This window comes from Mus caroli, unplaced genomic scaffold, assembly GCF_978045245.1.
Source record: "Mus caroli unplaced genomic scaffold, Mus_caroli_1 scaffold_11, whole genome shotgun sequence".
NCBI lineage: Eukaryota > Metazoa > Chordata > Mammalia > Rodentia > Muridae > Mus > Mus caroli.
The window spans coordinates 12503477-12531070 of NW_028227266.1; the positions used below are offsets into that span (position 1 = coordinate 12503477).

General features: G+C 43.3%; 1 protein-coding gene across 1 annotated transcript; it reads right to left on the reverse strand.

The window, feature by feature from the left end:
• Positions 1-10607: 10607 nt before the first annotated feature.
• Mtnr1b (melatonin receptor 1B) lies at positions 10608-22528 on the reverse strand. The gene is made up of 2 exons (XM_021173286.2): positions 22306-22528; positions 10608-11482 (listed from the first exon to the last, which is right to left on the reverse strand). The coding sequence occupies exons 1-2, from the start codon at positions 22526-22528 to the stop codon at positions 10608-10610; spliced, it is 1098 nt and encodes a 365-aa protein (XP_021028945.1).
• Positions 22529-27594: the final 5066 nt, after the last annotated feature.

Sequence of the window (27594 nt, forward strand, 5' to 3'; positions counted from 1 at the left end):
AAGACAACCGTCTGATCAAGGCCCGCGAATTTATTAAGAGACAGCGCTTATAAGGGGGAAGGCTCATTCAACCCCGCCCCCACCCCCCTGCCAGTCCACTCTTGGTGTCTGGAGCCATTCTGTCAGCACTCAGTCACCAGGCTGGTTGCTTATTCAGGAATATCTCAGGAAGACAGGTTCAGCCTCTCAGCAGGTAGCAGAAGAGCAGGGCAGTTGTCACTTCAAAAGAAGCCAGCAAAGTCAGAAAGCTGCATCACAGGTGGCCCCAACTCAGTGGCAACAAGGTCTATACCAACCTGCTTCAGCCTGGGGGAGGCTACACTAGGTATTTCTTTTTGTGATGCTCTATGATAGGTTCCACCTGCTGTGGTGCTATTAATGGGATGCCAATTTTAACTTCCTTGTATTTAGTCTTATATTTTATTAGATATTTTCTTTATTTACATTTCAAAGGCTATCCCGAAAGTTCCCTGTACCCTCCTTCCACCCTGCTCCCCTACCCACCCACTCCCACTTCTTGGCCCTGGGCATATAAAGTTTGCAAGACCAAGGGGTCTCTCTTCCCAATGATGGCCAACTAGGCCATCTTCTGCTACATATGCAGCTGGAGACACGAGCTCTGGGGGTACTGGTTAGTTCATATTGTTGTTCCAACTATAGGGTTGCATACACTTTAAACTCCTTGAGTATTTCTCTAGCTCCTCCATTGTGGTCCTTATGTTCCATCCAATATCTGACTGTGAGCATCCACTTCTGTATTTGCCAGACACTGGCATAGCCTCACATGAGACAGTTATATCTGGGTCCTTTCAGCAAATCTTGCTAGCATATGTCTGGGTTTGGTGGCTGATTATGAGATGGATCCCTAGGTGCAGCAGTCTCTGAATATATCACATTTTCTGTATCCATTCTTCTGTTGAGGGCCATCTGGGTTCTGTCCAGCTTCTGCTTAATATAAATAAGGCTGCTATGAACATAGTGGAGCATGTGTCCTTATTACCAGTTGAAGCATCTGGGTATATGCCCAGGAGAGGTATTGCTGATCTTTCAGTAGTACTATGTTCAAATTTTTGAGGAACTGCCAGATTGACTTCTAGAGTGGTTGTATCAGCTTGCAATCCCACCAGTAATGGAGGAGTGTTCTTCTTTCTCCACATCCTCACCAGCATTTGCTGTCACCTGAATTTTTGATCTTCGCCATTCTGACTGGTGTGAGGTGGAATCTCAGGGTTGTTTTGATTTGCATTCCTCAGCAGAGAATTCTTTGTTTAGCTCTGTACCCCATCTTTTAATGGCATTATTTGTATTTCTGGAGTCCATCTTCTTGAGCTCTTTGTATATATTGGATATTAGTCCCCTATCAAATTTAAGATCGGTAAAAATCCTTTCCCAATCTGTGGGTGGTCTTTTTGTCTTATTGACAGTGTCTTTTGCCTTACAGAATCTTTGCAATTTTATGAGTTCCCAATTGTCAATTCTTGATCTTACAGCACAAGCCATTGCTATTATGTTTAGGAATTTTTCCCCTGTGCCCATATCTTCGAAGCTTTTCCCCACTTTCTCTATAAATTTCAGAGTCTCTGTTTTTATGTGGAGTTCTTTGATCCACTTAGACTTGAGCTTTGTACAAGGAGATAAGAATGGATCAATTTGTATTCTACATGATACTATATTTAATAGGTAGGGAGAAAGTTGGCATCCTTGTCTTGTCCCTGATTTTAGTGGGATTGCTTCAAGTTTCTCTCCATTTAGTTTGATGTTGGCTACTGGTTTGCTGTATATTGCTTTTATTATGTTTAGATATGGGCCTTGAATTCCTGATCTTTCCATGACTTTTATCATGAATGGGTGTTGGATTTTGTCAAATGCTTTCTTAGTATCTAATTAGATGATCGTGTGGTTTTTGTCTTTGAGTTTGTTTATATAATAGATTATGTTGATGGATTTCTGTATATTAAAACATCCCTGCAACCCTGGGATGAAGCCCACTTGATCATGATGGATGATTGTTTTGACGTGTTCTTAGATTCAGTTCGAGAGGATTTTATTGAGTATTTTTGCTTTGATATTCATACAGGAAATTGGTATGACCTTCTTTCTTTGTTGGATCTTTGTGTGGTTTAGGTATGAGAGTAATTGTGACTTCATAGAATGAATTGGGTAGAGTACCTTCTGTTTCTATTTTGTGGAATAGTTTGAGGAAAGTTGGAATTAGGTCTTCTTTGAAGGTCTGATAGAACTCTGCACTAAACCCATCTGGTCCTGGGCTTTTTTTTTTTTTTTTTTTGGTTCTGAGACTATTAATGACTGCTTCTATTCTTTAGGGGAAATGAGACTGTTAAGATCCTTAATCTGATCTTGATTTAACTTTGGTACCTGGTATCTATCTAGGAAGTTGTCCATTTCATCCAGGTTTTCCAGTTTTGTTGAGTATAGCCTTTTGTAGTAGGATCTGATCATGTTTTGGATTTCCTCAGGTTCTGTTTTTATGTCTCCTTTTTCATTTCTGATTTTAATTAGGATACTGTCCCTGTGCCCTCTAGTTATTCTAAGGGTTTATCTATGTTGTTGATTTTCTCAAAGAACCAGCTCCTAGTTTAGTTGATTCTTTGAATTGTTCGTTTTGTTTCTGCTTGGTTGATTTCACCCCTGAGTTTGAATATTTCCTGCCGTCTACTCCTCTTGGGTGAATTTGCTTCCTTTAGTCCTAGAGCTTCTAGATGTACTGTCAGGCTGTTAGTATATGCTTTCTCTAGTTTCTTTTGGAGGCACTCAGGGCTATGAGTTTTCCTCTTAGGACCACCTACATTGTGTCACATAAGTTCGGGTATGCTGTGGCTTAATTTTCATTAAACTCTAAAAAAGTTTTTAATTTCTTTCTTTATTTCATCCTTGACCAAGGTATCAGTGAATAGAGTGTTGTTCAGTTTCCACATGAATGTTGGGTTTCTATTATTTATGTTGTTACTGAAGATCAGCCTTAGTCCGTGGTGATCTGATAGGATGCATTGGATAATTTCAATATTTTTGTATCTGTTGAGGCCTGTTTGTGACCGATTATATGGTCAAGTTTGGAGGAGGTACCATGAGGTGCTGAGAAGAAAGTATATCCTTTTGTTTTATGATAAAATGTTCTGTAGATATCTATTAAATTCATTTGTTTCATAACTTCTGTTAGTGTCCATGTGTCTCAGTTTAGTTTCTGTTTCCAGGATCTATCCATTGGCGAGAGTGGGGTGTTGAAGTCTCTCACTATTTATTTATTATTGTGTGAGGTGCAATGTGTGCTTTAAGCTTTACTAATGTTTCTTTAATGAATGTGGCTGCCCTTGCATTTGGAGCAAAGATATTCAGAATTGAGAGTTCCTCTTGGTAGATTTTACCCAAGCTTTGAATAGTCTGAACAAACCTCCTACTGTTTTACAACCTGGCTGAAGTTGGTGCCTGACCTTGCCACATTCGCATTTCCTATGAAGCCTTGAGGAGCGGAACACCTACTGAGCTTACTTTGCAACTCAATCCAGGTGAAACAAAGCAATCTAACCCAGTCAAAACAAAGGGTGGGTCTTTGGGTTTTGTCCATATAAATGCAGAGCTGAAAATTAATCTTTGAACCATGATCAGAAATCTTTGTCTTTGCTTCATTCTTCTCTGCGGTCCTTTTTCATTTGCAGCCTCCCTTTCAGGTGTATCTAGTTCTCCGTGGCTGCTGGACAGCTACAAAGTTAGATCCTCATACAAATATTAATATGCATATATGTATGATGTATTATAAATAATGTTACATGTTGTCAGTATTTTCTTTTAAAATTTTATTATTTAAATAATATTATTACTTAATAATAATATTTATTATTTAGTATTTGAGAACTTCATACATGAATGTGATGCATTTAGATCAACTCTACCTGTGAGTCACTCCCCTCCCACTGCTCCCATGCATCCCCAGCTTCATGTGCTCCTTTTAAATCCACTGAATGCACTTACTGCTGCCTTAATGTAAAGTGGTTGTGGAGCCATCCATTGGCACATAGGTAGTCGATTGGGGCTGCATGAAGAAAATTGACTATCTCAGTAGCTATCAAATGCCAACAGTCACTCAGATAGGCTTGAGGTTTTGTGAATCCCACCTCCATCCATGCTGGTATTTTGGCTAAGTTGACATAAAGAAGTGATTTTGTAATGGTGATTTTACATACACATGCAATTATCTTGTTCTTACTTGTGTGTTTCTGTGCCTCTCTCATTGTTCCCTTGAGCCCTTCTTGATGGTCCTTTTCCTCCTAAAATTTTCTTGCTTATTGGTTTTTGTGTCATTTATATTCTGTCTTGCACCTCTCAAAGAGCTCTTTCTTACAGTCAGTGCCCTCCATCATGCTTTAATAATCTCTCCACACTTGAATTTAGAGTCTGCACAGAACAGAAAACATAGAGTGTTTGTCTTTCCACATCTGGCTTATTTCACTTAATACCATATGCTCTAGTTCCACTCACATTCCTGCAAACATAATAACTTCCATTTTGTTTTATGGCTGCATAATATTCCATTGTGTATAAGCATTACATTTTCATCGTCCATTCTTCTGTTGATAGACACCCAGGCTGGTTCCATTTTCTAGGTGTTGTGAACAATGCAGCACTGAATACATATGTGCATGTATTTCTGTGGTGTAGTGACCTAGAATTTATTGAGTGCATACTCAAGGATAGTGTAGCTGGTGCATATGGTTGTCCTACTTTTAGTTTTATGAGGAACATCCATGCTGGCTTACACTCTCTATGGCTCTCCACAGTGAATGAATTAATGTTTCCTTATCTCCTCCCCAACACTTGTGACCATTTATTTTCTTTAAGATACTCATTTTGACTCTGGGGAGGCAGAGGAGTTTTAATTTCTATTTCCTTCTTGTCTAAGAATATCGAACACTTTTCCAGATATTTATTGGTAATTTGCAATTCTTCTTTTGAAAATTAACTGTTTAGTTATTTCATGTATTGATGGAATAGTTTAGGCATTTCACATTTGATGTTATTTTTCTAGATATGAATTCCCTCTCTAATCCATAGTTGGCCAAATTTCTCCCCATTTGCAGTCTGTGTCTTTGCGGGATGGTTGTTTCCTTTGCTGTGTATAATTTTATGAAATCCAATTTCCAGTCCCTAAGATTAATTACTTCTTAATCTACTGGAGGCTTTTCAGAATGTCTTTGCTTATGCCTGTTTCTTAGAGTATTTTCTTCTAGCAGACTCAAAATTTAAAGTCTTAAGAACTTTGATCCACTTTCAATTGATTTGCATGCAGGTTGATAGGGATGGACCTTGTTTCAGTTTTCTGCATGTAGACACCCAGTTTTCCTAGCACCATTTATTAAGTAGATTCTCTTCATTCAATGAATGTGTTTTGCATCTTTGTTTAAAATTAGGCGGTTAAAGCTATATTGGTTTACTTATTGATACTCTGTTATATTCTATGTCATTTCTGTGCAAATACAGTTCTTGTTACTCCTCTGTAGTACAATTGGGTATTGTAACCTCCAACATTACCCTTTCTACTTATGGTTACTTTGGCTACTTGTGGTATTTTGTACTTCTATATACATTTTAAGATTGCTTTCTAGTTCTGTGAAGAATGTCAATGGAATTTTGAATTTGAATCTGTAGCTTGCTTCTTGGCATTTTTATAATATTAACTACATCAGTCCATAAACATGAGTTTTTCCATCTTCTAGGTTCTTCTTTAATTTTTTTTTTCAATTTTGCACAGTTTCTGTTATAGTGGTTGTTTTAGTCAGGGTTTCTATTCCTGCACAAACATCATGACCAAGAAGCAAGTTGGGGAGGAAAGGGTTTATTCAGCTTACACTTCCATACTGCTGTTCATCACCAAGGAAGTCAGGACTGGAACTCAAGCAGGTCAGAAAGCAGGAGCTAATGCAGAGGCCATGCAGGGATGTTCTTTACTGGCTTGCTTCCCCTGGCTTGCTCAGCTTGCTCTCTTATAGAACCTAAGACTACCAGCCCAGAGATGGCCCCACCCAAAAGGGTCCTTTCCCCGTTGATCACTAATTGAGAAAATGCCTTACAGTTGGATCTCATGGAGGCATTTCCTCAACTGAAGCTCCTTTCCCTGTGATAACTCCAGCTGTGTCAAGTTGACACAAAACTAGCCAGTACAGTAGTCTTTCACCTTGATTAGGCTTAATCATCCACACACATAAATTTTATAGGTATTATGAAGCAATTACAAATTTTCTCATTTTTTCTTGGAAAATTTTTTATTAGTATGTAGAAAGGCTAATTGTCATGCGTTGATTTTGCATGCTGGTATTCTGCTGAAGGTGTGCATCAGGGATAAGAGTTTTCTGGTGGAGACATCAGCGTCATTCAAAAATAGAACCAAACATAAATACAAATCAAAAATTAAATAAGTAGTTACAACAGAGAGGTTTACATGTGTTTCCATTAAGACTAGTTATCTAACTAAACATTCATTGTCTGCTACTAGCTTCACAGGTTCTTTAAGTGTTTGAAACAATAATTCTTATGTCTAAGTTAGCATGGTTTTGTCAAGAGGTAAATCATCTGCCTTGTGTCTCATTAGTATTGAAGTTTTGTATAGATAAATCCAGTAAATATTTTATTTTTGTCCTTGCACCTACAATAAAGTCTCAGTTTATTCTCAGTTTGTGACCTTTAGTTATCAGATAATAGTTTCACATCCAGCCTAAAAGGAATGTTTTTCCTGATCATAAATCATAAATCTTTTCCAAGCCTGCTTTCTATCTTAGTGCAATTAACTTATGTCACATGAATGTTTTCAGAGCCCTAATTGCAGCCTTCATACTCAGAGGACTTAAAATTACTTGTATAAATTTGGGATTTTTATAGAATCATAATTAGGAATTAAGAAATGATCTATTTGTCTGTATAGCATTATTACAAGAGAATACATCTTCATTGATCTGCAGAAAATCTTCCCAATAGGGTGGGCTAATGCCAAGGCATCATTATCCTATTTGATAATAATAGGAAAGACATAATAATAAGAATCAGTTCTGAGATGAACTCTCTAAAAGTCTTGTAATTTTAGGGTTTATCCATCACACCCATGCAAAATGATATGTTATCTCCAGGAAAGTTACTTGTTCGTGTTTGCCTCTGCTAGATGGCTCCTGGCATAATCTTCAGTTTGCAAATATAAAACCCAGGTTTTTTCAATAAGGACAATAAGGCTTCATAGGATGACTTTGTTGTTAGACTTTTCATTTCTATTTTGTGCAGTAGTTAGAGGAATATTGGCGTTAGCTTTTCCTTAAAGGTTTCATAGAGTTTAGCAGTGAATCCATCTGAACACAGTCTTTTCTACTCCTTTGCTTTTGTGACTGATACTGTCATTTTTGTCTACTGTGTATAGTATTTTTTTTCAGTATATTTTGTATGATGGTCATGAACTTACTTAGTTTGTGCTTGTCTTGTTATACCTTTATTTGAACAGGTAAATTTGTTGAATACATGTACAAAAGAGCAACAGGAATCCAAAATGGGGCTCAGAACCATTGAGCATTAGTAAATTCAAATAGAAGCCACAGTCACATCCCATTATTTTTTAGGATGGCAGTTGTTATGAAAAGGTTGAAAGTGAAATCCCTGGCCAGTATTAGCAAGGAGATGTGGAGGCTGGAGTATCAGCACTTTTGCTGGACTAAAATCATGCAGCCATGTGACACACAGAATGAGCATTCCACGGAACACTAAGAATGGAACCAGCACTTGAAATCCATCTGAGTTCCTAGTGGTAGTGGAACATTTGGATACAACAGATGTTCTCACATCTGGGCCATTTTGAACAGTACCACCACAGACATGGGAGTGTACATAAGTCAGTGAGATCTTGACTTCAGCTCCTCTTGCTGAACTCTCAGAACTGTGATTTCTGGATTACAGTGGTAGTTCAATGAGTGTAAATGTAGGTTATTCCTCTTTACATAGGAACGAAATCTCATATAATACAAAGGAACATGGAGGATATTATCCCATATGAAAGAGCCCAGTTACAGAAGGGCATGTGCTGCATGAACCAGTGTCAGAGCGTTCTAAATACATCACTCCCCAAAGCCAGACATGGGTCATGGGGAGAAGGCAGCTCATGCTCACTCAGTGGGTGAATGGTTTGGGGTTTGTGCATGCAGAAGTTTCCTAGTGCTGTACTATACAACACAGCTCGCACTTGACAAACTTGCCTCTCTGACCCAGGTGTAGAAGTAATCTTGCTTGTAATTCCAGCACTCAGGAGGTAGAGGAGTCAGGAAAATCAGAAGTTCAAGGTCAGCCTCGGCTACATACCAAATTCAAGGTCAGTTTGGACCATATGAGATCCTTTCTTAAAATCTTCCCCAACCACCTTGAACAATTTAAACAGTTCTGATTTTAGCTCATTTTTTTCTTGCATATGGCTGGCTATAATTTATTAAGGAAAAATTGTTAGGCTCTTGTGACTGTCTATGTCTCAAATGTATCTCTGACAAGGTGTGTCTATGTGTGTGTGGTGATCCATGGTGGTCAAAATGCTCGATGACCATCAGTGTCAACTAGTCAGAAGTCTGCACTTGAACTTGGGGTCCCTTGACAGCTGAGGGTTCCTAGTGAGGAAACTTCTCAAAACAGAGCCATCCCAAGAAAGTTCACAGAAGGAAAATGGCTGTGAAGCACCTTTGCAGAGACTATTGAGTCTATCAAGCAGAACATGATTCGTCTCTGCACTGCTTGAAGAGAACTATCTGTACTTAAACTAAGGTCCAGTGGCCTGAGACCACTCCATGGCATATGAACATTGCTTTATGTTCTGGCTGTCCCCACATTCCTTTGTTCTCTGGGATACTGGTTCATCCCTCGAAACCTAAGAACACAAAAAGGGTCCTGGTTATTACACTTACATGCTGGGACCTGGAGGACCAGTGGCATCAATAGGCTAGGAAAGTGAAGGGATGCTGCAGTCCTTCTACCTACATTTATGTACATACAGTTAGCACTAAGAGACAGGGATGATCAGAAGGGTAGGGTCACCCTGTTGACAAGCAAGTGATGACAACCTCTTCATAAGCTGAGGTCACAGGAATCCTCCATGTTTGGTGACTGGAGAGAGGACGTAGAGACATAGCCACATCTGTCTAAGCAGGTCAGCCTCAACCTCCCCCCGGAGCCTAGAAAGCAGAGTCAGTGCAAGGAGCCCGAGGACTCCGGCGTTTCTGGGGGCTCTGTCAGACTGAAGTATGAACCTCGAAGTCACCTAAGTGGGAATATCTGCTCTCAGTCACTAATGCTGCCACCCATGTCCCCAGTCATCCCCCTAGTAGATCTCTAATATCAGACTTCCACACCTGAAACATTGGCAGGGTCCAGGGAATACACATTTTAAAGGAATGTCCCGGTAACTAGGCCACTAAGCATTCAGCCCAGCTTGGATTTCTCCCACTGCAGGGAAGTGATACTGTAATTAATGCTAAGCTGGCAGCACACCAGGGTCCCCCAGGTCTACCTCCAGGGAAGCCCTGTGGCTAGCTGAGGTAACTGTCCTGTCCCTCCAGTGGATCACATGCATGTAAGGTACTTAACCTGACTCAGTGCACCTCGGTCACTTTCCCCAAGGTCAGGAGGGGCAGAATCCGGTGCTGACAGGCTCTCTCACCCTAACCCTGAATTTAGCAGCTCTTTGAGCTCAGCCAATCAGTACAGTTCTTTGTGTTTCAGTTTCTTATTACACACACACACACACACACACACACAATTGTATCTATTCCAAGAATTTTGAGAGGATTAAATATGATAATGTATATCAAGCAATTAGCACAGTGACCAATGCAAAGAAAATACCCTCAAACTTTTGCTGATACCAGTCTGCCAAAAGACAGACCTCCCACAGGGCAGGCATCATGGTTCTCCTGCTGGACCACACTCACCAAGCATACTCAGTATCTGAAGAAAACAGTGTAATATGCACATGTGTTACTTGTGTGTTGTATATGTATATGGCATATGTTTCCTGTGTACGTGGTGTAAGTGTTTTATGTGTATGTTTCTTGTGTATATGAGTGTAGTGTATGTCTGGTAAATATGTATGTGGTTTGCATATGTATGGTGCTATGGTTGTGGTATACGTGGTATATGGTGTGTATATGCACATGGTGTGTGTGTGTATGGTATATATCTGGTGTAAATGGTATGCATTTTGTGTATATATTGTAGTGTGTGTGGATACAGTATATGGTGTGGTACATCATGATGTGTAGGGAAAGTTGATGGGTCCCTGGAAGTCACTCACCTTCAATACTGCAGATTTTGATCTTTCAGCATAGGTAGTCAAAAGAGATCTCTTAACAGGTCAATGTGGCAGGGAAAATGACTTCTCATGGGTAGGGCTTGACTTCTGCCCCAACCAATTGGAATCCAGTGCCCAATCTGCCACTAGGATTGTCTGCAGGTTTGCACTAGTGGTCACTTGAGTTCACCAGTTGTGGGATGCAGTGTGAGCAGTTGTTGCACAATGCCAGCAGCAACTCCACTCTGCTCACTTCACAGGTTTGCTGCTAGGCCCACCGAGCTGATGCAGGCTAGAGAGGACCTTCCTTGGCAGGCACGGTAGCCCTGGCAGCAGGTGGCGCCGGGCCCTGTGGCTCCTCAGTAAGGCAGCGTTTGGAAGCACGCTGTATGCAGCGCCGCCTAGTGTTCCATACGGCCAAGAGGATCCTCTTGTACTCCCTGCGGAAGTTCTGGTTCAGGAGCCCATAAACAATGGCATTAAGGCAGCTGTTAAAGTAAGCTAAGAAGTAACTGGTGACAAAGAGCCCTTCTGGGACCTGGAGAGCCATTGCCTCTGGGTTGATGGCCACTGCAAGGCCGATACAGTTGAGAGGGGCCCAGCATATAGCAAAAACCACAAACACTGCGAACATGGTTAGGAAACTGCGCAAATCACTCGGTCTCGGACGCAGCTTCCTCTCAGCCTTGGCCTTTCTTCGGGCCTGGAGTACCAGTACCCAGATTCGCAGGTAGCAGAAGGACACCACAGCGATGGGAAGGAGGAAGTGAATGGCCACCACAGCCGCCGTGTACTGTTTGCTGGCTGTCTGGATGAAGGTGCAGGAATAGATGCGTGGATCATACTCTAAAGACCCCACAAAGAAATTGGGCACCAAAGCCACCAGAGTGAGGAGCCAGACGAGGCTGATGTAGATGGGAGTATACCAGTGACTGCAGACCCGGTGATAGGTGGCACTGTGACAGATGCAGCAGTAGCGGTTGATGGCAATGGCTGTGATGTTGAAGACAGAGCCAATGACACTCAGGCCCATCACAAAGGCACTGGCCTTGCAGTGGGCCTCCCCAAGGGCCCAACCATCATGGATAATGGCCACAAGGATCAGTGGGTAAGGGTACAAGGCTACCACCAAGTCAGCCAAGGCCAGACTCACCACAAACAAATTACCTGAAGCAGGAAACACAGATCAGTAATCAGTAGGGGGTCCCACACCTTCTGGTCATTACTTTGGGTGACAGGGGACATATATTTGGGTAAAATGCTTGCACCTCAAGCATGAGGACCCAAGTTTGATTCACAGAACCAACACTTTAACAAGAAAACAAAGTCAGGCATGGTGATAATTCTTAAAACTCCGGGAAAGCCAGGCAGCTCCCTGGGGCTCACCCACCACTCAGGATAGCCTAATAAGTGAGTTCCACATTCATAACAGATCCTGTCTGAAGATATAAGGTAGATGGTACCTGAGAATACAGGGATGACACCCAAGGTTTATCTATGGCTTTTAGACCATACTTACCTTTGCATCTACACACACACACACACACACACACACACACACGATACACAGACACACAGACATGAACACTTACTTTTGCATCTACACACACACACACACACACACACGATACACAGACACACAGACATGAACATGACATTTTGTCTTTCTCTGAGCCACTTTGATTTGCACTGAAAGTAGAAATCACATGTCATTTAAAGACAAAATCGAGGGCTCAGATTGCATCTGTGCTTGTCTACTCAGGTTCTCATGTGCCTCCCTTTGTAACCTGCAAAGCTGTGATGAAAGCAATGTCCAGTGGAGTGGGTATTATCAAAGAACTGCTTCTAGGACAGGAACAGAGGCACGGTGTCAACTTGACACAAACCTAGACATATCTGGGTAGAGGAAATCTTAATTGAGAAAACGTTTCCTTAAGATTGGCCTACAGGCTTATGAGCAAGTCTGCGGAGGCATTTCCTTGGTTCATGAGTGCTATATGAGGGCCCAGCAAGAGCAGGTTGTGAGCAGAGACTGAGGGAACAGTCAACCAATGACTGCCCCTACTTGAGACCCATCCCATGTGAGAGAGCTGACCCATGACACTGTTGATGATGGTTGCAGACAGGAGCCTAGTATAACTGTCTCCTGAGAGGCTTCATCCATCAGCAGATGGAGAGGATGCAGAGGCCCATAGCTAGACATCAGTCAGAGCTTGGGGAGTCTTGTGCAAGAGTGGGGGAAAGAAGTAAACAGGTCGGAAAGGTCAAGGACACCACAAGAAGACACACAGAGTCAACTAACCTGGGATCATGGGGACTCCCAGAGCCTGGGCTACCAATCAGGGAACATGCAGGAACTGGACCTATAACCCCTATACATCTGTAGCAAATGTTCAGGTTGGTCTTTATGTGGTTCCACTAATAAGTGGAGTGGGGGCTGTCACTGTCTCTGTTCCCTGCCACTGGGTCCCCTTCCTCACCACTTGGACTGCCTGGTTGGACCTCAGTGAGATAGGATGTGCCTAGAACTGCTGGAACTAGATACTCCAGGGTGGGGTGGTGCCCAAAGGGGGCTTCCCTTCTCTGAGGAGAAATGGGTGGGGGCAGTGGGGGAGGGATCTGTAAGGATGGGACAGGGAAGAGAGGAGGCAGGGGCTTATGAACAGGATGTAAAGTGAATAAAAATGTAATTTTAAAAGTAAGTAAACAAGCAAAAAGAAAAATCAATCAAAGAAACAAGCAAGCAAACAAACAAAGAAAGAAAGCACCTGAGCCCTGGGGAGCAAGCCAGACAGTTGGCAGCATTCCTCCATGGCTTCTGCTGTAGTTCCTGCATTCAGGTTCCTACCTTCAGTTTCTGGTTTAATGTCCCTTCATAAAGAACTGTAAACAGAGCATGGGATATAAAATAAACCCGCTTCTCCTCATGTTGTTTTTTGGTTATAGTGTTTTATCACAGCAAAAGAAACCCTAACTAAGACACACAGAGACCCAACTGTTCTCCTCTTGTCTCAAATCACTGGAGGGGTCGGGTGGTGGCAATTCCTCCTTTGTCTGCACATTCCCTGGCTTTCTGAGATTTCTCCTCTGAATGGAGCCCTCCTCAGTGTCATCAATCCAACCAGCCAGAGCCCCAGGAAGCCACAGTCATCCAGGAACATAGCTCGAATGTCAGCCTCTGTTCCTCCAGTTTTGCTGTCTGAGAGCATCAGGGCACTGAAGGCATAGCACCAGGAACTGGAAGCTTCAACATGAAGCTGAGTGCATGCACCTCCCAAACACACCCCCCACCCCCGCCTCCCCCCAAGCCCTGTGTTTCCTTGAGCACTTGCTGTATGCTTACAAGACAGCAGGCTGTCCATGGGGAGGATTTCTCAGTGGCACAGTATACACAGGACATGGTCTTTAAATTTTTTTGGCCATGTGACAAAATGCATCCTGTTGTTGTAGGACAGATAAATGCAGTATGCTTGGATCTTAGACTGAATAGGAGAGAGGCAGCATTCTCTACTCTCTGCCTCCTGGCAGTGACTGCAGTGCAATTGTTTGTCATGGCCTTGCCACTATGCCTTCTCCACCATGATGAGCTGCCCCATTCAAACAGTCAGTGAGTCAAACCTTTTCTTCCCCAGGTTGCCAGTGTCTGGTGTTTTGTCCTAGCATCTAGAAAAGCTGCTGATGCATCGGCTCAAACTGCACTGAGTCCCAGGAAGCAGGGACCATGTCCTGTTCCACATTTCTGGGCTTCAGCTTAGGATCACAATCAAGTTCAGTTCTGGGATTTTAAGACTCCTTTAGAAGTTTGGAAGAGGTGCTGGAGGTTGGAGCAGCCTGAGATGTACTTAGCTCTGCTCATTTCTGGTCATAGGCATTTGGACTATTGTTGAACTTTCTCTGTGACTTCTTCATCAATACCTGCCTCTTCTACTGGAGACCACCCCTACACTCCTTAGTGTTGTTTTTTGTAAAGAACATTTCTCTAACGTAGGAAAGTTGGTTGCTACAGGTCCTGACAGTTTCAGGATGGATGGCAAACAGGCTCTTGGCATGTACAAACTTGAGCAGAAAAAGTCAAAACTGGTTGGAAGCTGGTGCCAGCTCTACCAGCTGTTTCCCTGGGAAAGCTAAGGCAAGCACTGCTGTGTTAATGTGGCTTGTCCCCTAATAATGCCCCAGAGGCTGCAAACAGCTTGTAAATAGCGAGCAGAACGCATTAGCTCCATGTGGGAAGTGATTCAATTACTCTCCCCTATTAAGCCTGCTGTTCCTAAAAGGCTGAAACCCTCCAGTCCCTGCTGGAGAGTCATCCGCCCAGTGGTCCTACTGTCTTCTAGCTTTCTTGGCATGAATCCCAATTAGATGACTTTGGATCTTATGGTGTCACCCATCTGTGAGATGCTGAGGTTATGGGGTTGCTCAGGATGAGATTCAGAGGAGGGCCCTGCTATATCAATTTCTTCCCCACCCAGGTGAGAAATCAATCAGCTGGCATGCAGATCTGCTCCTCATGTGTGCAATGGCTTGTTAATGAACAGCCATACACAAATCTTGGAGTGACTCATCCTGCCTGCCTCTGTCAGACAAGGTATGCCAGTGGGAAGGAGCTGCCACAGCTTGGTTGCATTCTTTGAAGTAGAATCCCTCCACTACTCACAGATAAAGCACCCCCCCCCCCACTTCAGTCTCTTCTTATCCTGTCTCCATTCCAGGAATTTTGTATCTGAGGAGGAAGTTAGTGCTACTTTGTCTAGTCTTCATCAGATAGAACTTTGAAAGGCAAAGCGACTTCCATCTCTAGCCTTTTTGTTTACCTCTTGAAATCTGAAGAGTTTACTTGCGTTTAAAATAACCTTTGGCACTGAGCTTCAAGTTAGTCATTTATTTGGCAGGTACCCATGAGAATCTCCTCATAGCACTTCTGACTGTGCTAGGGGCTTAGTGACGGGTGGTGAGCAACCCAAGGGCATCCCTTCACAGAGAAGACAGCCAACGAATGAAAGCACAGGACAGTGAGAGAAGTCCTCTGATGGCTAACTACCTTCAGATCCATCTTCCTTCATCATTTATCTCAATAGACCATATATTATGCTCTCTCTCATATACAGGAAGGTCATAACATGAGAAAGACCTACCAGGATGTACCAACACAGAGGAACATTGACCAACGTAGTCCATGCCAGAGCAAGGAGGTTGGAAGAGTGGAAGTTTCTAAATCAGACAATAAAAAGGGATGGTGCTGTTCAGGCAGAACAATTCCCCAAAACACGTCAACAAGATTGCTTCCATGCAAGAACAGCAGGGCACCTCAAACAGGATCTTACCATGAGAGGTTATTAGCCTAAGAGATGTCAACATGAACCATGTGAAGCATTCTAATAACATTTTGGGTATAAGCAGTTTTGGAAAGATTGAACAAATACTTCATTAGTAATTTGGTTTCTTTACAAGTACCGAAGCAATGAATGAATGTAAAGTAATCTCCCAATTAGATTCTCAAATTCCTGGAGGGCAGAAATTGTTTTCTTTCCAAGTCCTATTATTTATGAAAAACCCTCAGGGTGTCAGGATGACTCCTAGGAAGGCGGAGATAAAACTGCTTTTTCCTTGGTTAAATAAAAGTAATAGTGTACTGGAAAATACCAAAGATGATATTTTGAAACCTTAAAGAAAGAAGACATATTTAAGAGTGTTTGAAGCATCTGTTTGAAAGAACTGCTGATAGGGTGTCAGCGAACATTATCCCATAATGACGGGAAGAGGTCGTCTGTGAACCAGGATGAGTGTTGTCTTATTACTTTAACAAATGCAACAGTAAGAGCAGGACAACAGCGAATGTGCCGCCAGACTCCATGGTGTGCACTCAGTGCTTCTTGTAAGAATCCTCTAAGTTTAACCAGATAATTTTCTATTTTTTTGACCATTTTTTTATTAGGTATTTTCTTCATTTACATTTCAAATGCTATCCCAAAAGTCCCCCATACCCTCTCCCCCACTCCCCTACCCACCCACTCCCACTTCTTGGCCCTGGTGTTCCCCTGTACTGAGACATATAAAGTTTGCAAGACCAAGGGGCCTCTCTTCCCAATGATGGCCGACTAGGCCATCTTCTGCTACATATGCAGCTAGAGACACGAGCTCCAGGGGTACTGGTTAGTTCATATTGTTGTTCCACCTATAGGGTTGCAGACCCCTTCAGCTCCTTGGGTACTTTCTCTAGCTCCTATATTGGGGGCCCTGTGTTCCATCTAATAGCTGAGTGTGAGCATCCACTTCTGTGTTTGCTAGGCACCGGCATAGCCTCACAAGAGACAACTATATCAGGGTCCTTTCAGCAAAATCTTGCTGGCATATGCAATGGTGTTTAACCAGATAATTTTCTATCTCCTAGATAATGGAACAGGTACCAGGTCATAAGAGTGTACAGCAGAAGGCTGGAGAAAGAACCAGAAGACAAGAAAGCTAGGGGAGAAATGGAAGTTCACAAGGGTGTAGAGTATTGATGTTCATCATAAGTGAAGGGCAGAAATAGGACCCAGCAGAACTTGGCAGTGAACAGTTCAGCCAAGACATCAGCAAGCTAATCTATGCTCTTTGCAGGAGAATAAAATGGTGGTCTGTTACCTGTTCTTTCAATCAGTTTTGACTTCAAGGAATGAGAGATAGAATAATATTTGCACAGGGATATCCATTGGATGAGGGATTTTAGAATTTTACAATTATATTAGCTATTTTCTCTCTTCCTCTTTTTATTAGTGTATATTTTTGTATCTACATAGTGGCTTCATATGTAGATTTTCATTGAAGTGTATCATGTACATTGGACCCTCTCCTTTCTCCCCTCCCCCTAACCATTCATCCTCTTCCCTTTTCTTTCTCAAATGAAGATTTCTGTCTGACACAGGAGAAATACTTAGTCGTTGCTTTAGTTGCCTTTCTGTTTCTGTGATAAAAAATAGACCGAGGTCTATTATAGCTTACTCTCCTGAAGTATAGTCCATTATGGTAGGGAAGATTTGGTAGAAGGGGCTTGAAGCAACGGACCACTTTCCATTCTCAGTTGGGAGGCTAAAGGAGTTGAATGATGGGTTCAGATCACTTTCTTTATATTTACAGCCCATGAATGGGAGCCACCCACAGATGGATCTTCCAACCTCAATTAACTTAATCAAGAAACTCCCTCACAGGTCTGCCCAGAGGTTTGTCTCCTTGATTCTGCCTAGTTGACAATTTAATGATCACACTCATGCCAACTATTATTTATGAGTGCTGTTCTCTTATTATCAGCTGTACTGAAAGAACTGAGCATTTGGCTCATGAGACAAAATAGGATTTCCCCATGAGGTAAGACATGAGGTATAGAGCCATGTGCCAGATCTTGGTGGGGGTGTGTTCTAACACATGCGAATTAGGTGATTTAATCCTCCTGGGAACTTTACAGGGTGCCCTTACATAAGTAAGACATTGCAGCCTGATCTTGCCTGCAATCGTCCTGATGACTACAGACAATAGAGAAAGCATTAAACTCCCCTAGCGTTTGCTCCCTAACTCTTACCTGCTTCACTATACACATTTTACACTGTGAGTTGCAGACACCACAGTCATGGCAGACCACGTCCTGCACGACATCTTGTCTAAGTATGGAAGTCAATGCTTTGGAAATGAAGGCAGTTAGACTGAAGAGTCTCTATGTCCCCAGGAAGCTGAGAACTCTGCAGAGAGAACAAGCAAGGACTAAGAGTTCTCCCCCTTACACAGCTAAAGACACAATTATAGACTTTTAAAAAAGCATTGATTTTTGCGCAATGAAAAGATAATAAGGCCTTCACCTCTGAACTGTGGAGACTGAGATCTCACATACACGAGGGAGAGAGGCCAGGGCAGTCGGACTTGTTCTTCAGCTGACGTTAAACACCTAACACCCTGTCTGCTAGCTCAGCAACAGGCACAGCTGACATCAAGTGGCATCTTGGTGAGTGACTGGTGGCAGGTTAAGTCCTGATTGCAGTGGGTTTCCTCTTTCTCTCTCCTCCTGGGGGAAGGGGCCACGAGCTTACTAATCATCTCCTTGCATGCCTTCAAAGTGCCTTTGTACAGGGCCACCCACCTTATTCTGACATCATGTGCTATGTATGCTTCCTTATAGGGAAGGGCATGTCATGACAAGCTTCTTTGCACAGTATCATACAGTGGGGAAGGATAGCCACCTGCACCTCCTAGGAGGGCCCTGGATCTGGATAAGGGACAAAGAGAGCCTTGAGTACCACAGGGCCCTGAGAGAAGCTGTGGTGTGGAAGAACAGACATTGCATGTGAACCTAGGAATTTATCAGCCCCTGAGGCCCTTCTGCTTTACAAATGACAAAACACTTCAGACATGGCAGTGTCCACTCACTAGCAACACCTTCTAAATCACCTGTTCACCACAGCCTAGCACGAAGAATATCCATGGTCAGATCATGGCTCCTGACTGGTAACCAGGAACTCAGGGTGCATAGCTGACAAAGCAAGGGGTGAGGAACCTTGCTGTGTGTTCCTAAATGCTGTTTGAGAGGAGATAATGGTGGGATGCACAGAGGGCAGTGTCATTTCCTAGGCTTTTGTGTTGGGGACTATATGGTGGTGGTGGTAGCAAGAACCCCATGTTTATAGGCTCTGTGTGTGTGTGTGTGTGTGTGTGTGTGTGTGGTGTGTATGTGTGGTGTGTGTGTGTGTGTGTAGACCAAAGCTTGACATTAGTGTCCTTGATTGCATTCCACTTTCCATATTGAGTGAGGTAAGGCAACTTGCTGAACTTGGAGTTCATTGATTCAGCTGGTTTGGCTAACCAGCTTGCTTCAAGGATCCTGTCTCTGCTCCCAGAGTGCTGATATTACAGGTAGGCCACCATGCCCACCCAACACTTATGTGGATGCTAACAATCTGAACTGTGTTCCTCTCAGGTCTGCACATCAAGTACCTTACCCAGAGAGCCGTCTACCCCAGCCTTTGAGACAGTTTATGGTGGTTCAAGACAGAGTGTCAAGGAGGCACTGAGCAAGTTTTAGAGCTGTGGTGCAGCTGAGGCTGCTGAGAGATTCCAGCCATCTAGGATCTAGAGCCGGCAGGTCTTTGTGACTAATCCAGATGTAGGCTTTTATTGCCCTCAGGAAGCATAATGTGAGGTGACAAGGCACTGTGGGCAAGGCTCTGGTATAGAGAGGATGACACATACCTGACTGTTCTCTCAGTGGTCAGTTCCCCGAATCTACCCCCTTGTCCCCAAGTCCCCTGCCCCGCTCCAACAACTCCCACAATGGAGCTGGTCTTGTGATAGTCAGTAAGGAGTCCTCATGTCTCCTGCGAAGCATGCTGGAACCTCAGGTGGACTACATGTCTTGGCTGCTGGAAATAAATGTTCTTTATATGTGTAGTCAGAATTTTATGATGGTTAATGTTGACTGTCACCCTGACAAGATCTAGAATGACCCAGGAGTCAAACCTCTGGGCATGTCTGTGGGACATAGACATTTTAGATTGAATTAACTGATGTGGGAAGACGCACTTTAAATGTGGGCAGCAGCAATCTATGGAGTGATTCCCAGACCAAATACAAAAAGGCATCTGAGCTGAGAACCAGTGTTCACCTCTCCCTGGTTCCTGACTGTGGAGACAGTGTGGACACCTGGCTCAGGCTCCTGCTGCCCTGCCCAGCCCAGCACGAAGGACCTTCAAATCCTTCAAATCCTGAGACAAAGCAAACCATTCCTTCCTTATGCTGCTTTTATTTTCATGAATTTTTTTACAGCAGTGGAAGCCTAACCAATACAGTATTGACAGAGAGAGGGAACAGAGGAGTACAAAAAGTCTGAGGGAAGTTGTTCTTGAGGTAAAGATAACATCTTCAGTTTAAAAATGACTAATAAAGAATGAATAGGTGCTGACGTTTCAAGTGGATGCAGGTTTTCGGAGCATTTTGAAACATCACTTTACCACGGTCATTTAGTTTAAGACAACACTACATTAAAAAAAAAAAAAAAAAAAAAGACTGTCACCAATAAAGCCAACAGTCATAAAAACAAGGGTTGGGCATAAGACACAGGGAAGACTTGCCTAGCATGGATGCGATTCTTTGTTCCATTCCTAACACAAAATGGGGAGGAGGAGGAGGAGGAGGAGGAGGAGAAGAAGGAGGAGGAGGAGGAGGAGGAGAAGAAGGAGGAGGAGGAGGAAAGAAGCAAGCAAGAAAGCAAGCAAGTGCAAGCACTGATTAAATTGCATGACTGTGCAAGTTGCCAGCAGGGCAGGAAGAAATGCTCCTGGATAGCATGTTAATTCATTTCTCTGGTGCTGAGCACCAGTGCACAGGCAGCAGGGGATAGGAGGGATAGGATGAAGCATCAGTAATTTCCCATTCTCCCCAGGCCTGACGGCACTCTCAGGTCCGTAAGGTTTCCTGGAGATGGTGGGGAGCACAGAGTTGGATAGTCTTGTGTGGGATGGAAAAGGGGCAGGATTCTGACCTTCCTCAGGCAAGAAGCAGCAGTGAACACTTCCTCAACCATCGCTCTCATGGCAGACAACCTAGGGGTGGAACAGGCTTCTCTGGGCACCCAGCAAAGTATGAGGACCTGGAGGGCTAGGCACCCTGGTCCACAGGGACAAAGCCTGAGCAGCTGAACACCGGCCTTCCTGTTCAGGAAATGAATGTTTGAGGCTGCAGTGTTAGGGCAGTGTGTGTGTGTGTGTGTGTGTGTGTGTGTGTGTGTGTGTGTGTGTGTGTGTGTTTGGATATATATGTTATGCATAGTTTTCTAAGAGAAGCTAACTCTTTGCTATTACAGGTTTATTTTCCAAAGCTACAATGATGTCTTGAAAAGGTATTCCAGGAAAGAGTGACTGGTGCCTGTGTGCTCCTTAGTAATGATAACTTTCCCACAGGATGACTAAAAACTCAAACTTGACTCCTGGATTCTTTTATAGATAAAAATTCTCGGCACCCTCTTTCCTCAAGACATTTATATAATTTAGTAAGAATGGCTTTTGCCAAGAGCCTGGCATCTTAGAAAGGCAGTTTAAAGCTTTCCCGTTGTTAATTTTCACACCATTTCCACTTTAGTTGGTCCTGACATTCAAGGTAAGAATGACAAAATTAATAAGAATTGATAAGAATTGATAAGAATCAGTGTGTCACTGAGGGCCCTCTCAAGCTCGCCTGGTCACACATTGCAGCACCCCATCAGGAGGTGACCTTACACACCCCTGCCTCAGGAAAAAAATTGAAATGAGAATAGATTGGAAAGAAAAAGCATTTTAAGAATTGACACATAATTTAGCCAAATCATTGCTTAAATTCTCACAGTGCATCCCACAATTTCCCTGTCTTCATTCAGAAAAGCTGGTGTTGATAGAAGTCGCGCCTGCAATGTCTAAATTACACTCTTACTTGGAATTGGATCTTCTAGTGACTAGATGAATTTTTGACACAAAGCTTAGCAGAATGCTGGCATCCATCCATTGCTCACGTCCATACAGTGTACGGTCGTTCTGCCAGCAAGGGCCTTTAAATTACCTAGTGTATGAAGTCAGTTTGGCAGGTAGGGAGAGGCAGTCTGTAACAGGTCAGGAGCGTCTATGGCCGGAGGCGCTCCGTCTAGCAGAAACAGTTGAAACGCCATAGGTAGCTGCAGTGTGTAGCTCTACAGCTCTCGCAGCCTGCCACAAACCAGTGCTCAAGAGAAGCCTGGCTCATTCATATTGGCATTAATGTGTCAAGTGTGTCTTGGGCAGCTTCCAGACCAACTTCGCAGGAGGAAACCAGAACTTCCTCTAACTTCTTCAAAGAACCAAAGTCTGGGATTGGATGAATGAATGGAAAGAGACACCTGCCACTGAGGACAGAACAGGGACATGTGGGTGACAGGTGTGTGAGGAGCTGTTAAGGATCTAAGGTTCGGAGTTCGAACCAGTGGCGAGGCATGGTGGAATTTCAGTGTCAAGGAAGCTTACACTCACCTGCGTTCCGCAGCTTGCGGTTCCTGAGCACTGAGAGGATGACAAGCAGGTTCCCCACGAAGTCCACAGCTGTGGTGACGACGACTACTGTAGATAGCATGGGAGCCACCCAGGGTGCCCGGGGAGTCACAGGGGGCCCGGCTCCGGCTGACCCAGACCAACTAGGGCGCGCTGCCAGCCCGCTGGCCTCACAGCAGTTAGCGATTGAGCTGTTCTCAGGCATCGCGATGCTGCCTGGGATAGATGCACAAGGTGCGCACTGCTTGGGGCGCTCCCGCTGTCCCCTCCTCGCCCAGTGAGTGTTAAGAAGAGGCTGCGGGGAGGGACCTAGAGGAGACAATTAATTGAACGTGAGCAGAGGGGCGGAGAGAAATAAAAGGTCCAGACAGGGACTGGGACTCAGGTGTTGTAGAGAAGAACGCGTCCCTCAGTGGCACGCTCAGGAACAGCATTACAGGGTCTCTGCGTCTCTGCGCGACTGCCAGAGACCAGCCAGTGTCTGGCCCATCTAAAAACCAGGGATAGGTAGATATTTTACTACGTGGAGAAGCTGTGTCCATTTGGGAACACCCTTCTTTGTGGACTGGAGCAGGTACTGGTTAGAGCTGTCTGGTCATCAGAAGGATGGGGTTTGAGACCCCCCTCTGCTAGGCACAGCTGCTCTAAAGAGCAGGTGACTCCTGAGGAGTGAGGATTAACCCCAAATCTATGAAGCCAATAGTGCTGAACTCTGGTAGGTGACAGGGAAGGTATCCAGCAGCTATGTGTTGTGTATTGTGAATGACCATGAGGTTAGTGCTGGAAAACAAACACTTCTAAAAATACACGTGTGGATATTGGTTTAAGAATGGTGCTTATATGGGTCCATGGTCCATGGTGGAGGTTATCATAATGTGGGCTTGGGGGAGGGGCAAGAAGGTCAGAGAAGCATGAGCACAGGATAGAAAGAAATTTGACCACTGGGTACTTATAATGTTCCCTGATCTTGCTTGTGCTGCTTATGTTGGCCCCACTAGAACCACTAACACCAGCTGACCAGGAAACCTGAGTTTATCGAGAGACTGCAAAGGGGATCTCATATTGCCCCAAGGATAAGGCAAATGGAGTGGGGTTTTAAGATAGGTGCCTGTGCCTGCCTTATATAGTTAATCCTATGTTCACCATCAAAGGACACACAGTTGAGATTAGGCAGAAATTCAGAATTAAACTGAATCAACATGAAAACCAAAGGCTATCCTTTCCAAACCATTTATCCCACATTTGCCACAGCAGTTTTGTGTGTATCACCCCAAGCCCAAAACACTCCACTAACAGAAGGGTGGGTAAGTCAGCTTCACACACTGGGATAAAAATTGCTTGTAAACACAACTGCATGGATTAATGTCAAAGTATCACACAATGCCAGAGGTGGAACCCATATTTACCTAACACACGCACATGCACGTGCGCGCACACACACACACACACACACGCACACACACCTTCATGTGCATATGTGTATTAAGTGAAATAAAAGAAGGCAGTATAGTCCAAATACTATGCATACAAAAAGTATTTAGTAATTTGCTCACTCCATGAGATCTAACATTCATCTGTGATAGATCTTAGTTATCTGATAGAACTCAGAACTAGCGCTATGATAGAGATTTAGTTACGTAATTAATCTGGCAGTTCTGGGGCTCCGAATATTGTAATGATAGATGAGCATTCCACTGCCAAGCTACAGCCTGGGCTCTGCAATGTTATTTTTGTGCATTTGACTTTATATAAGTCCTGTTCTTCCTAGAAATCAACAGAAGAAAGGCAGTAGGAGGAGGGGCTATGAGGACAGGGACAAAGGAACACTGCACACCTGGTGAGGTGAGCACATCTCCATCCTGGGAGGGATGATGTTGTGGAGAGAAGTGTTGTTTCCCCTGAGCACAGAGAAGGCTGAAGGCAGGTGCAAATTCAAAAGGGCTTCTAAAGTGGAGGGAAAGTTTGGGCTCCTCTCAGATTCTGTATTTTTGGGGAGTTTAAGGCTACCCCATAAACCAGGCTTGGGGATGGGGTGAGGGTTCAAATACAGGAAAGGATATAAAATGACATTTCAGAGAGTGAAAACTCTCCCTAAGAGAAGCAGGCATGTCAGGAACATGAGTGTGCCTGTGTATGACTTTAAACTAAACTAACCACTTGATGGGTGTCAATCAACAAACCAGAGCTGCTCAGGACAGAGGGAGAATTGGCATGAACCATTCTAGCTGGAGAAGGAAGTAAAATCATTGGAGTTGTTTTATTTTTAAAAGCCAGTGCTTCGAGATGAGAAGTCCCCTCATTTTCTGTCTCAGAGTATTGGGTATTGAACTCAGAGCTTTGTGCTTGTAAACATGGCTACTTCACTGATCTATGCCCAGGCTGAAAGGCTCAGCTCTGAGCTCTCCTGGAATATAATTTTTGACCTTGCCTGCATGCACAGTAGTATCTCCAGACCTTTGGAATTAGGGTACTTGAAGTCAGTGCAGCATCCACACAGCTGGCTTTCTTGGGTCTTGAAGGCACCGTAAGGTAACTGTAAAGTCCATTTAAATGTCAAAGCTAAATACATTTGTGTGCTTCAATAGTTTTTATTCATACCATTTTACAAAGCTTTGTTCACTGCTTTTATGTAGTTGTGTGTGAAACTGAGTGGGTTTATAAGTACCACATATTTGCAGAAAGTTTGAGGCTATCTTGGGCTACAGGGTAAGACTTTGTCTTGAAGATAAAAAACAAACCACCACAATTTCCTATGCCTTCACATAGATGGTGTCTCAAGTTACTGCTCTACTGCTGTGATGAAACATCATTACAAAAGCAAGTTGGATAGAAAAGGGTTTATTTCGCTTTGACATTGTAGTCCATCACTGAAGGAAGTCGGGGCAGGAACTCAAACAGGGCAGGAACCTGGAGACAGGAGCTGATACAGAGGCTGTGGAGGAGTATTTCTTACTGGCTTGTTCAGCCTACTTTCTATAGAAGCCAAGACCACCAACCCAGGTCTGGCACCACCCACAATGGGCTGGGTCCTCCTCCAGTAATTACTAATTAAGAAAAGCTAGATCTTATGGAGGCATTTTCTTGACTGAGGCTTCCTCCCTTCAGATGATCCTTGCCTATTTCAAGTTGGCATAAAACTAGCAAGCCTTATGGTTGCCTTATAGAAGGAAGCATTTAATTGGGGACTTGCTTACAGTTTTGGAACCATCACGGCAGGGAGCACAAGCACAGGAAGGCATGATACTGGAGTAGCTGAGAGCTCATATGGGGCAGAGAAGACTGAGCCAGGCATGGGCCCCAATCCACAGTGACATATCTCATCCAAAGCAACACCTCCTAAATATTCCAAAACTGGGAACCAAAATTCAAGATTACCAGGAACTAGGGGAGGGCTGAGTCTCTTCTACATGATCATGAAAGGTTTGATAGTAATCTGCTTCTATTCCATGACCGTGGACTCTGTTAAAACCCATAGTACATGTATCAAAGGCAAAGGCTAATGGAAACTGTGCAGTCTGCATGACAAGAATGGGCCAATATGGTGTCAGGAAAGTTATGTGTGTATGGGAACAGGGGCTCTGTGGGAACTATTCATGTTCTGGTTTAATTTTACTGTGACTCTAAAACAAAGCTCTTTCTAAAAGAAAGGGATTTTGTATCTATACACCCTCAACCCAAGAGAACTTATCCAAACATCAAAGAGACTAACTAAAGGAGATTCAGAGAAGCAGTCCTGATAGGAGGTTGGAGCGCTGGCATTCAAGCAATGGAGGTGGTGTTCAGACAAAGAGAGTGGGTTTCATGTTCAAGGAAGACATTCTATAAGAAGTGATCTCAGACTATGGGCTAGAAAAGTGGACAGAGAATTGAACCAGAGAGTCCTTCAGAGTGAGGCTAAGAGCTTTAGAGTCATCCCTAGCACAGGGAATCCGCTGAGAGAGTCATTAGATATCTGCAGCCTGTTCTAAGGTCAAGATTCTTCTCAACTTCTTCTCTGAGGTGAGTTTGCTGTTAGAAGCTCTGCTCCGAGAAGCTCGGTTCCTAGAGCAGAAATGGTCATAGGTGGCAGAACTCCAAAGAGGTGATGGCTAGAAGGGACAAAGGTTGGTCTCATGAGACTAAAGATGTGATCTATCTCTTTTATGTATGTGCTTTCCACTGTAATTCCATGCACTAGAGCTAAACTGATGATGAAGCCATGCTTTTGAACATCTAGAAATGTGAACCAAAGAAACTAGAGGGACAGAAAATTGTGTCCCAATGGTCAGATGCAACTCTCTCGCTTACCGATAGGAGACACTGTTCTTGTTATGTTGGGTTAGTGTTTACTGTAAGTAATGTTCCTCTAGCAAACGCTAAACTACTTTTAATTTTAATAAGTCAAAGATTAGGTAATTTAAGATATATATAAAATTTGTAAATTAATTGTATAAAATAATTTACATATACATTTTATAACATTATAGCACATACATTTATATAAATAATATAGGGTAAGCATTTAAGCTTATTTGTTGAGGCATCCAAGCCTCAACAAATTGTGGGGTAAGAAACACCAATAGAGATGGCTCAGCACTTTGTCCTGTGCCTCTCTCTGTGGCTCACTCTTCTCTCCTGTCACACACTCTCTTCCTGAGGATGGCAGCCCAAGTTCTCAGGGCGCATGGAGCCCTGTGCTTGCTATAGAGCCAAGAATGACCATGAAGTCCTGATCCTCCTGCCTTCAACTTCCAGGATTATAGGTGCACACCACAACATCTGGCTTCTGAAGTTCTGGAAATCAAATCCAGGGCTCTGTGCATGCTAGGCAAGCACTCTGGCAAATAAGCTTTGTCTCTCTCTGAAGAGAGACTCTCTTTTTTCTTTTAGTACATTTGTAATTGAAAATAGACACCACTCTCCTAACTTCCTTCTTCCAACCCCTTCTATGCAACCCCATTCTCCAGCCAGTTGATAGCCTCTTTCATTACTACTATTTTCTATCTATCTATCTATCTATCTATCTATCTATCTATCTATCTATCTATCTAATCTATGTATCATCTATCTATTATCTATCTAATATATCTATCATCTATCTATTTAATCTATAATCTATCATCTATCATTCTAATCTATCATCTAGCTATCTAATCTATCTATCATTTATCTTTGTTTCTATCTATCTATCTATCTATCTATCTATCTATCTACCTATCATTTATCTTTGTTTATATGTAAGTATGTATCTATCTATCCATCCATCTATCTAATCTATTATCTATCTATCTA